Source organism: Vigna angularis, chromosome 3 (assembly GCF_016808095.1).
Source record: "Vigna angularis cultivar LongXiaoDou No.4 chromosome 3, ASM1680809v1, whole genome shotgun sequence".
In the NCBI taxonomy this organism is placed as follows: Eukaryota; Viridiplantae; Streptophyta; class Magnoliopsida; order Fabales; family Fabaceae; genus Vigna; species Vigna angularis.
This window is the reverse complement of record NC_068972.1, coordinates 8,930,464-8,943,138: the sequence shown is the minus strand read 5'-3', so window position 1 is coordinate 8,943,138 and position 12,675 is coordinate 8,930,464. Positions and strand designations below refer to the sequence as shown.

The 12,675-nt window shown below is 31.9% G+C and overlaps 1 protein-coding gene across 2 annotated transcripts; it reads right to left on the bottom strand.

Moving 5' to 3' along the window:
* Window positions 1–184: 184 nt before the first annotated feature.
* On the bottom strand, window positions 185–7,743 carry LOC108326296 (chorismate synthase, chloroplastic). 2 transcript variants are annotated; one of them, XM_017559704.2, is made up of 14 exons: window positions 7,335–7,743; window positions 6,486–6,636; window positions 6,233–6,309; window positions 6,089–6,147; window positions 5,909–5,992; window positions 5,723–5,815; window positions 4,444–4,524; window positions 3,519–3,650; window positions 1,718–1,820; window positions 1,520–1,614; window positions 1,347–1,412; window positions 1,028–1,112; window positions 542–701; window positions 185–413 (listed from the first exon to the last, which is right to left on the bottom strand). In XM_017559704.2, the coding sequence occupies exons 1-13, from the start codon at window positions 7,468–7,470 to the stop codon at window positions 556–558; spliced, it is 1,308 nt and encodes a 435-aa protein (XP_017415193.1). In that variant the 5' UTR covers window positions 7,471–7,743; the 3' UTR covers window positions 185–413; window positions 542–555. The 2 variants fall into 2 exon arrangements, with proteins under 2 accessions (XP_017415193.1, XP_052730911.1); XM_052874951.1 differs by having other exon boundaries at window positions 185–701; window positions 7,335–7,742.
* Between the last annotated feature and the right edge of the window lie 4,932 nt (window positions 7,744–12,675).

The following is a 12,675-nucleotide window of genomic DNA, read 5'->3' as shown; positions in this document are numbered from 1 at the left end:
CAAATAAGTTAAGTATCGTGTCCAGATTATATTTTAACAAGTTCAGGAATCTGTCACCGCTACTGTAAAATTTCGCCATAAAATTGTGAAGTAACATATTAACAAGCAAAAAGTAACGCATAAAAGTACAGAATTGACATTGTAATTCGCAATCACAATGCATAATATATTATGAACAGCCAGCTAAACTTCCCAAAGCTTTCATTTATTGAAATGCATAGCAACACTTGCTAGACCAAAAACTGTTACATTTCTCAGTATATAATTCCAATTCACTTCAAGGATACATCTCGGTGCTTTTGCGACCAGGTTTTCTAGAAACGATATTACCCTCGAAATGAAAAAGGAGAAAATAAAAAGACACAGATTAACTTACACTAATACAAGAAGATAGATTCCATTCGCCAAAATAGCTGCCAGAAGGTGAACATGCAGATTAGGAGACGGATCCTCAAAAGAGGAAACTAGAACTTTCATCAAAATGAATTAACCGTCAACTAAACACTATAGCCAGAAGGCAGACAAATACTGATTTATGTACCCGCTTCATATTCTTCAGAATGGTACTTCTTCTGGCTCTAAAACGGGCACCATGGGTTCTTGCAAATCTGAGTTTACGGGAAACAGATTACACTGAGCATATTGTGCCATCAACTGGTCCACAAGAACCAAAGCTACCACTGCCTCTACCATGGGTACAGCTGCAAGCCCAATCCAACAAAATTTTCAGAGATTTTATTTTCTAGTCATTAAAATTCAAGCAAGAGTCAAAAACTTGAAATGTTGTCATGATTGAAAATCATGCACACACATAATACTCAATCGTCCTTTCTTTCTGACATTAAATTTAGATGTCTTTTAAGGAAAAGTTGTCACGTATCAAATTATCTTGCCCTTCAGTTCAATGTTAATAGTTCTAAAGATTGTCCTCTCAGTAACTTAGATGAATTATATTCGAGATGAAGTTACCAAAATGAATTAAAGATGATACAAATAGAATTCTAACTAAAAAAGCAGGGTTATCAACCTCTTGGGACAACACAAGGATCGTGGCGACCACGGGCTATCAGCTCTGTTTCCTTTTTATCCCGAGTCACAGTATGTTGCTTCTTCTGCAAAAGTGCAACACCATGTTCAATTAATATAAAATACACATGGTAATACAAAAATAATGAAATACAAAAATCACTCTTAAAAGATTACTAAAGTTACTTAAAATATCCTAGATAATCTAACAAGAAAAATTGCTGTGAAAGATATCGCGAACAGATCAGATTGGCTAGTGTGTGTGTTTAATGGACGAATGGAACAGTGATGAAGATAGAAAAAGAACAGATTAAACTTACTCCAATAGTCGATGTTGGCTTGAAAGCTATTCTCATATTAATGATTTCCCCATTGGAAATTCCACCCTGATTGTCAATACAGATAATTTAAGTAAAACAAATATAGAGAGACATGACCATCATCGTGCACATCTAGAAACAACTAATTAGTAATTATAGAACAGCACAAATACCTGTATCCCACCAGAGCGATTTGTTCTTGTTCTTGTCCTTCCATGTTCATCTATATAGAACTCATCATTGTGTTCACTCCCAGTCAAAAAGGTGCCTATAATGATTTCATTATGGCATTAGAACACACCTCGGACACAAGTTATCAAAGAAACGACGTTGTAAAATTGGTACCAACAATACAAGCAAGTTTCGGTTACCTGCAAACCCAGAACCAAACTGAAAACCCTTGGTTGCAGGCAAAGACATAACAGCTTTAGCCAACTCCGCCTCAAGTTTGTCAAACACTGGTGAACCAAGACCCTGAGAAATAATAAGGTCATGTTTATTCTAAGTGGAAAACTAATAGAAAAAACCTAATAATATAAATAAAATTACGAGGTGTTAGGATGAGAACTAAGAGGTGCCTTACAAGATATTAAGGAAGATCAAAGTTGCAAAACAACAAGCATGGTTTCAAAGCAGAGTGTTTTCTCTCATGCTAAATATTAAATTATTATACAACCGGGTCAAAATACCTTGGAGCAATCTGATATTTATGGACGTGAGCTACAACTTAATTTTTGTAAAAGCAAATTATACTATGCAAGGAAGGGAAGTTCTGAAACTCGTAGATGACTAAAGGGTAAAACTTTTCAAAGTCTAATAATGGAAAATTTTCTACCATTTTCTGCACAAGATTTCATGTCATGTGTGTTTATTAGATTAATTTATTATCATTAAGCACTGCTACAGGTAGGTAGGGTTAAAGCTTAAAGTTAGAAATATTCTTAGAAGAGAGAAGTTAGAATATTCTTAGAAGAGAAAAAAAAAGGCTTAAATACCTCATATCTTCCCAGAAAATTAATAAACGTTGGTTTTGCTACCTAAAAGATGATTACCATTTGACCCAGATTTTGTTGAAATACACATTTAGTACCTATCATTAGAATTACTCCCTTAAAGTGATGATATGAAACGACAAACGGATCATTGACATGTTCCACAACTTGATTATGCCTCAGCATCACTTAACAAAACAAATGGAATGACAGGGACTAAAAACATGTATTTCTAACCAAATCAGGGATTTAACTAAAGAAACGAAACAAAAACCAAAATTGATTAAGGCTTTGTATTCATTCATTTTTCTTTCTTTTAAATTTTCATGTGATACCAAAGGATTGATGGGCTTTAGGATACCAGTATAGTTAAGATATAAAAGTTCATAGCGATGCTTAATATGAGCTTATTTGGAATTAATCTATTAAGAAGAAAAACATAGTTAAGCAGAGTTGTCAATAGAAAATTGTGGAAAATTGTGAAAAGCTTAAAATCCACTGTCATACAGTGGATTGCGTCACGGGCAAATAGCAGAAATCACATAGTGGGTACATTTTTTTGTATAAGAGAGAATAAGAAGCGGAAAAACAAAAACAAAAACTTCAAATTTGGAAGAAGGCACGGTTAAAAAAGGAGAAAAGGAAAAGGAGAGGTTAAAGAAACAAGGGGAAGATTTAAGAAAGGGGAAAACAAACATTTATAAAAGAGTATTGTTACCAGTAAAAACTAAGGTGTTGCTAGACTGAAAGAAAATGTTTGAGTGTTTTGAGTTTTGAAAGAGCAGGGTTGATGTCTAAGAGTAAGAGGAAAGAAATTTAGGTCATAGAATAATACTCAAAGTTTGCATGGCCTGGAAATGAAAAGGCTAATGTCGGATTTATTTTAAAAGTAAAGAAGCCCAAGTTAGTAAGTAAAATGAAAAAACGTGAATAGTATAAAAAAACAAAGAGACCATTAAACAAAAGCACTAAGAAACTAATATTGCATCACTACAACCCGATACTTAGCAACACTGTACTCGAGCAAGAAAAAACATGTAGTTGTGTTTCCATTTAAAGCCAACTAACCATGTGATAGCTGAGTTACTAATAAAAACCTTTGCAGTTGTTATAGCTTTTATCTCTACTTGCTATCTTGCCAAATTATTTCAGCTTGATAGAGACAGGTGGAAAGACTTACACGAGGACAGTTCCTAACAATGCATGTTACAACACCACCAACAGAATCACCTCTCACTCGCACAGCATCAATTGCAGCTATCATCTTCTCTGCATATTCAGGGTCTGGACATCGAACAATGTTACTCTCAATCTGAAAATTTTCCACAAAAAAATTGGAAACCAGGAATTTAGCTTCTAATTGCAAGAGTGAAATAATGATAATTACATCAATAAAAGGTATCTCAATATAAGTTATAACAATAAGCAATTAAATGGGAGGACAGCATTCTGAACAGGACAGTATGATGGCACCTGTTCAATAAAAGTGGCAAACCACGAATTTGGCTCCAGAATTGCAAAAATATAATAACGATAGCAACATCAACAAAAAGTATTCTCGATATAAGATATAACAATAAGCAATCGATTTGGAAGATTCCATCCTTACAGGACAGTATGAATACTTCCTTAGTTATTAGTTAAAAAATAAACAGATTTCAAATGTAACTCTCAATAACTTATCATCAGCTATTCATGCACTAATTATGCAATTGTATTCATGCACTAGACTAATATATGTGCATGTGCATATTATTGACCTGAAATTCAGCTTTGGCTTTGAGGTGGTAAAGGTATTTATCACCCATTTCCTTAGTAATGGTAAAAGTCATTACCTTACTAATATTTATGGTTAATGCTCAGGATGTTGAAATTTCAGTTTAAATCAAACAACAAACATATATTGCAAAATGTATTCCATTGCCAATAAGCAGGCTCAATAAAAATATTTGATAGCCGGATATATTCAAAATCCATTAAAGAAAACAAAAAGTAAAACAGATAATCATCTCCATGTTTAGAATACACGACATTCACTTCAAACAGCTTTACAAAGGAAGCACTATGCCACCAGTACACGCATAAATGAATATTAACTTTAATACCTGATGAAGCATCAAAGTGTCATGATCAATAACGTCCTCTGGAAGAACAACTTTATGAACTTGAGAGACATATGCAAGAATCTGAAAAATAAGGAACCTTTAGCTACAATGTTTCTTAAGGAATTGGCAAATAAAACTTGTTACATGTATGTACATTATTATATCTATATCAACCATCCATTGGGGGCTAAAGATTTTCATTTTGTAAAAAGAAAATCAGAACACAGAGATTGATCTGGCAAAGTTAGGCCATAACAGACAGATGCAAGCTGACCTTACATATGATCAGTAGGGATAGGATGCCAATTTAGTGATCGATGCAATCAATGTCAGTCTTTGGAAGTTCATTTCTCAGGGTAAGTTTCTTTAAAATCATCAAACTCAGGTGAGTATATGTGCACTCAATGAAAATGACATAGAAATCAAGATGAATAGGATGTCGTCTCAGTGATCATTGCAACTCAAACTAGTCATTTAGACATTTATTTCTTAGGTTCACGTTTCGTAATCACCATTTCCTCAAATTTAGGAGATAATAGTCATATTGCGTTTTAGAAGGAATTTTGGGTGAGGAATGTTTCCTTCATAGAGGCTTTTAACACCTTTATCATCTGGTTTCCGTACATAAATAACCATTGAGAACTTTTGTTTCATTCAGGGTCCAAGTTTACTTGGAAGTTGGAACTTTCGTTTCAGCAGAAATCCTTTATACTTCAAAGTGAATCAACAACTGATCCAGGGGGAAGGGATAGCCCTTTGGATTCTTCTGGTGTTATTTTAAATCTTTTTGGTTTCTAGCTCAAAATCATTAAAACTTCCTTCTTCACATTCATCTACATCTCCAGAGGTCCTTTAAAGTCAAGTCTTTCCCTTTAATAGCAGTGTTTAATACGATTAGCACACATGACTTCTGCAGCTAATAGGCCTCACCAAGACACGTTATGCATAAATCTAATTTAGAAATAGAATGCTGCTTATTTTTGCATAGAAGGTTAAATTCATATGAAAGGGTCTTGGTGGTCACTGGGTGCATCCTCTAACTTTGGAGCAATTATATCATGATTAATTTTAACGGCTAAAACTTGTAGCAATATGTGGTTTATGCAGTTCTAGAAGCAAATAAAATAACCAAAAACCGTGAATTTGTAAAAATTACAATACAAACATGGATATAGAAAGGCTAAGATGTACTTAAGTTAAAATATATATCCTTCTTGGCCAGTTATAAAACAGAACAAAAAGGACTAAGAAGAATAAACTCACAAGACAAGTAACATACCTCAGTTCCAGAAAAATCTTTAAGGATTTTCTTAGCAACAGCACCCGAAGCAACCCTTCCAATTGTTTCTCTTGCAGAAGATCTACCACCACCCTTAAACATAATAGAGTTCAGATGTATGAGCTTATTACATATACATATCCCATTAAAAAAATGTTGGCCTCATTACAATAGAAAAGTCAGCACCTGAACTGATCTGACACCATACTTCATGTCATAGGTGGCATCTGCATGGGAAGGCCTATAAGCTAATGACATCTCACTATAGTCCTGAAAAAGTTTCCCATAGTACAATATTTTATCAGCTTGAATTATGATAGTAGTTTCTTTGCTTTTCATAAACAAAATATAGCTTTAAATACTCACATTTCCTCTTTGATCAGTATTGGGTACAAATACATGAATTGGAGTTCCAGTGGTAAGTCCTGCAATTAACAGATTGTACTTCAAACCTTTTTTCATGAAACATACAATTTTCCAAGCTAAGAGATAATCGGAAGAAATATTCACCTTCGGAGACTCCTGAAAATATTTTACATGTATCAGTCTCCTTTCTAGGAGTAGTAATTCGGCTCTGACCTGGCCTCCTATACATGAGAAATCACGCAATTATTTTTTGAAGAGATGTTGCATCAGAAGCAACCACTACCTATCATTCATAAATGTCATATTCCCTAACTAGCAGTTTAGCACAGATTTTCAATCCAAACACCAAAGTGTAGTGGTTCAAAGAAGATAAATAGATGATTTAAGAGACAGGTACCTTCTGTCAAGATCCACTTGCATATCTGCTTCAGAGAGAGGTATACGAGGAGGACATCCATCGATGACACAGCCAACACCTCCTCCATGAGACTCTCCGTATGTAGTCACACGAAAGTGATTCCCATATGTACTCCCAGCCGCCTGTATCTCTGTAATAGGTCAACACTCTAAGAAAGTTAAAAACCATCCCTCTGTTACTTTAGAATTCTTAACATGTAATGTAACTGGCTTCGGAACCAACCATATCCTTAATTCGTTGCGTTTATCGTATACTCCAATCCTACTTATTTATTGAATTTGAAATTATAATGAAAACCGAAAAAAAAAAACATGGTTTAAGAAATATTAGTTCCTAGCAGCTAAAAGTAGATATAAAACAAAAGAAAATTCAGACTACACCTACATGAACTTGTGAACATAGAAATTAAAATAGCAGCGGCACCAGAAGGTATGCAAGACAAACGACGGAGATTTGAGAAGTGTGACATCCAATTTCATTTAAAACGATTTGTTTCAGAAATTCTTACACGAATTACTTAATAACAATGTCACACCGCATTCCTTGCAACAAGTTACAACCGATACCAGAAACCTAGATGCACGAATTCAGCGAACGATTTGAAATATACAGCAGATAAAATCGATTCAGCTAAGCAAATGAACGAACAAAAAAGAGAAACACGAAAAAAAAAAACGAGGAGCAGATTCTAGTAGCTGATTTATCTGAAAATTAACTCCGAGTGATCACGTAAAACAATAAGAATTAAAATATAAGCGAAGAAAAAAAACGCAAAACTAAGGATTAGTAGAAAATGAAACTATTAATGGACAGAGAGAGAGGACTGACGGAGTCTCTTGGGAAGACGAGGACGGAGCGAGAGTCGGAGGTAACCGGGAGAGAGAGATCGGAGATCGGAATTGAGAGAAGCGAAGGCGGAGAGAGCGTCGGTTGAGAATGGTTTGGTGGAGAGAGAAGACGCCATTGAAACTGGAATTCGTAACACGCCACAGAAAATTAGATTGAATGAGGAACAAAAGCAATCACAGTGATATGATGTGATCCTATCAAGTTTGGTTGTTGAGTTGAGGAAAAAAGGAGGTTGGTGTATGGTTTGGTTTGGTGGCAGTGGGTGTAATTATGAAAGGTGAGAAATGCAAGTGGCCACCACCTACCCACCACCCTTCGCTCTTCGATATCGTGTTTGGTGTGCGGGTACGGACCCGCCTATGTCCATCTCTAGTGTTTGGTACAGCATTGCTACTTACTTCGCCCTTCCTAGTTATTAATTACAATTACAATTTATCAGTTAGGCTATGAATTATTTAAGAATATATTTTTAAGAAATAGAAAAAGTGGGCTTCCAAAGTAAATAAATAGAAAACGATAAATTTAATATTTTAAGTTCATTTTAGATTTGGTATGAACTTTGATTCTCGAATTGAAATTTGAGAAAATTGTGATGATTATAGATCACAAATTAACTTGATATTATATATTTTGAATTTGGAACAACAATTTGTATATAATTAATATTAATATTTTATTTATGAATACTTTGATTGGTTGGGTTTTGAAATCTATGGTTAAAGTACATTATATATTGATGGTTCAAAGTTATTTTTGAAATTAATATGCTGTGATTTGGATTATGATGATCATTTATTATTCTTAGATTTCGGATAACCAATTTTAAACTAGATTAGTGATGTCAGATTTTTGAAACATTAGAGTAATGTTAATTAACTTACGTTTTAAAGTTGTAAGGGACGTTAAAACAGATGGAACAAGTTTTTGGTAAGTTTTTTTTGGATGTTTTTAGGTTGTTGTATAATGTTTTATGATATATTTTTTTTTTAAGTAATAGAATTTTGCTTAATAAAAAAATGGAACAAAAAATTTGTAAAAGTATCAATTTGTAAGTGAGTCAAAAATACCTCAACTCCTAAAGTTTGCTTTTAAAAGGGTTAAAGTTAGAGTCAAAGTGAATTTATTTCACTACAATACTTCAATTAACTACTAAACAACATGAATTAAGAGTCGAGACTAGTTGTCATATATTGAAGGTCGAGAAAGGTTTATCACGGGCCAAAGCTCAACATGACTAGTTTAAGTTAAATATCGAGATAGCATCACAAAAAGAAGGACGATATGTGTCGACCTAAATTGAAGGACGAAACAGGTCATCCTGTGATAGGTCTGTCTAATAGAGAATTCACCAAGGAGAAACAACACAAATGAATCCAAGCCCAACTCACATAAGAGATCTACACCATTTCCAATACAAAATCTTAAGATAATGAGTTTATGGGCATGGTAATTAAACTCACACTTGAATTTTCAACAATCTCCCCCACAATGATGAGTCTCTTCTAAAGTATACTCCCTCTCCAACATAAACATTTCTGACTACGAATAACCTTTTAATATCGTTGTTCATGTTAACTGGATAAATTTACCTGAAACCTTTGTCAATAAAATTTTGGTACATGAACCATATTGTACTTGTATGAGTCGATCAGTAAGATTAACCATTAATTATGATACCATTGATGAGTCTATCAAGAGGGAAAGATTCATTAGGAAGACACAGTACTGATGAGACATGAGTTCAACCACACAAATGATTAACATCACTTTGAATCAAAAACATTAAAGTAACGAGTTTATGGGTTTTCATCTTTGTATGGTTCTAAACTTTCTCATATCTATCTAATATGAGACTTAGACTCATACTTGAATTTTCAATATTCTAGAAAAAAAAAGGGCAAGGCGTGTCGACCCAAGGTGAATAACAAGTAAATGGTGAGACAGGTCAACCCAGCCCAAATGGTAAGACAGGTCGATCCTGGTTGAAGGTCGAGATGAGTCACTCGTGCCGAAGCTTGATCCAGGGCGAAGGTCAAGTCCAGTTGACCCCGATTGAAAACTTAGTTGAGTTGATCTAATTGAAGGTCGAGTTGAGTTTCAAAAAAAAAGTGAATTGGAACTTTGCAATTTATTTTGAAACGTTTGAATTTTCTAAATTTTTACTCTATATAATGATTTTGAAAAGGGTTTTAGTATTTAGAAAGTCCAATACTCCAGTTACTCAATGAAAACAATTATTCTAACGTGTCGAACATGATTAAGAAAACAAGTAATTAGTATTTTCGTGAAGATACACAAGTATATCTAAAATACTAAAAACATGGTTTTAGATCAGAATATTCAACATGTAGAAAATTAAAACACTCAAGAAAATATTTCTTCACAAGACTTTTCCATAGATAAAATACATGTTATGATTTTTAGTCATTAATAAAGTTTTAACTGTAATGCTATAAACGGATGAAATTGCTTTCTTTTTGTGAAATGTGTTATATTTAAATGAAAGAAAGTATAAAATTTGTATGTGAAATGGGCTTCCAATTTGTACTGCTTAATAATACTCACTTGATAGATAATGTTACATTAAGTTGTTTCTTTCTGCTATCTATCATATTTCTTCTTGCACCCCATTACAAAAATATAGGCTTTCGGAATTTTTTATCTGAAAAGGTGGTTGGTGGGAATTTGGTATCGGAACGGAGGCGTAACATATACTTCAGCAAAAAAAATCCTTAATATTATTGAATGGGTATTTTCTGGAAATATATTCCTAGAATTATCGTGTTTCAGAAATTTACATATATGGTGGGTGCATGAAGAAATTCTACGGGTGCAGGAAGAAACAGCCTTCATGTTATTGGTTCCTTGCCTCTCGTAATTACTAGCCACATTTCACGCTTTGCTGTTACTTTCTCTATCACCTTAAGTGTTTCTGTACCTCCCAATTATTATTTTTTATTTCAAAAATATTCTATATCTCTCCACTATTTTTTTTTATTTCAAAAATATTCTATACCTTCCCACTATTCTCAACAATCTTTTTTCTCTTTCTCTCTCCGCATTAATGGAACATTCATATGCTTAGATTTAAACTTGTGATATATTGCAAAATATAAAATTCAGAGGAAACTTCAATATTAATGCTTCTACCACTTCCATTTTATAAACTTAAAAGTTAGATGCAAATACAAAATAATAAACATAATAAGATTAATAGTAAATAATATATTATTATTTTTATTATTATTATTATTATTATATACTAATTTATAATGACGAAAGAACTAAATAAATTCCAAATCTTTAACAAATAACTTTTTTTTTTATATTTTAAATATTTAATAATATTTTTATATTATTTATCTAATAAATTAAATACTTTATTTGAGTTAAACATGTCGATAAGTTAAAACATAATATAATGTTAAAAATTATAGATATTAAATGTAAAAAAAAAATACACACACACACACACACACATATATATATATATATATAAACATTTTTCTAGAAATTTAGAACAAAATTTTACCATTTATTAAGTAATTTGAAGGAAAAAAAAATATATTGAACAGTAAAAATAAGATTGAATCAAACTTATTTAAGGAAAAGTGTAAATAAAATTTTGCAATATATCACAAGTTTAAATCTGAGCCATATGAATGCTCATTAATGTGGATAGAGAAAGAGATAGATTGTTGAATATAATGAGAAGGTGTAGGATATTTTTGGAATAAAAGAAAATAATAGGGAGGTGTAGAGTATTTTTGGAATAAAAAAAATAGTGGCGAGGTACAGGAGCACTTGGGGTGGTGGAGGGAGCAACACCCTTCACGCTTGTAAGAGAGAAACCATGAAAAAAATTGTTTTGAAAAATTCTTTCTATGACATATTTTATATATTTTGAGAAATGTTCTTAAAGAATATTTAGGGTGTGTTCACTTGGGGGAGAGGAATTGGGAGAGAGTGAGTGGATGGATTTGAAGGGATTTGAGGGTGAATTAATTGTTATTTGTTTGAGTAGATTTGGAGGTAAATGAGACTGAATTTGGAAGTAAAGTTTATCAAAATTAACGTAAGATTTGATTGATGTGAAGGATAAAAAAAATTGTTTAACTAGTAAAAATTGAAGATTACCAAAATATCCTTAGTAATAAAAGTAATATAAAATAATAATTATTAATATTATATATAATTGTAAAAATCATTATAAAGAGAAAAAAAAATAAAAATTAATTTTTAAAATTCCATCATTATTATTATTATTATTTAATGCATGCAGGTCTGTTGTTTGAATTTTTGGTTCATAGATTCTTAAAATTCATCTGTTTTGGAATCAAATACTTTTACTTGGAATCGATCCAGCAAGTTATACTTTCATATATATGTAAAATTGGAAATTATCAAATTACAAGAGGGTAAAGATGAAATTTTATATTAAATCCTTTCAAATCTTCGCACATCTAATATATAAACAGTGATTATCCTGCAAATCATCGCATTTCATTGCTTGCAATTTCCTCAAAACGAACATCATTTCATTCTTCAATTCATCTGCACAAATTAGTTTGAACAGTAAATTACCTAGAGGTGAACACAACCTTAATAAAACCGATTTTGAGGAGGGTTTTAATTTCTATATTAGCAGTTCTCGATGCTTTTATTTGGTTTTTCTCTTTCTCTATATTACAAGCACGATCTATGGAAGGATGAATAGATGGTGGCACAACAAACTAAAATTAACACCTAACACGTTGATTGGACACTAAATAAACAAATTCACGTTTTGTTCGAGAATTTTTACTATTTTTCTAAGAATTGATTTTTTCACGTTGATGTCAACCTTCGTAACCTATGATGGTTTGGTTCTCAAGGTGCAACTATACATTGGTTATCAAAATGAGAATCGACCATTTAGGAACTCAAACTTATAATCAATATGAAAAATGTTATTATATGAAAATATTATATATATTTATAGAATTTTTGGATCTTATAATTTATATGATAAAATTAAATAATATATAAATAATATCACTAAAAATAATAATTTACCGTATATAATATAATATAATAATGTAATATATTATGTGATTAAACAAATATTATGTAAGTATATAGTATTAAAGAATATCATAATAATCGAATTACTGATATTTGTTATATATTATGTTATAAATATTTATGTCAGCAATTATATTTTATAAAATTATATAATACTTTAGGTCAATTTGTTTTATCATATCATATATTTGTTGGACTAAGTGTATATAAGACATTTTTTAAAAATGTATTTTATATGAGATATTCTGAAAATTTT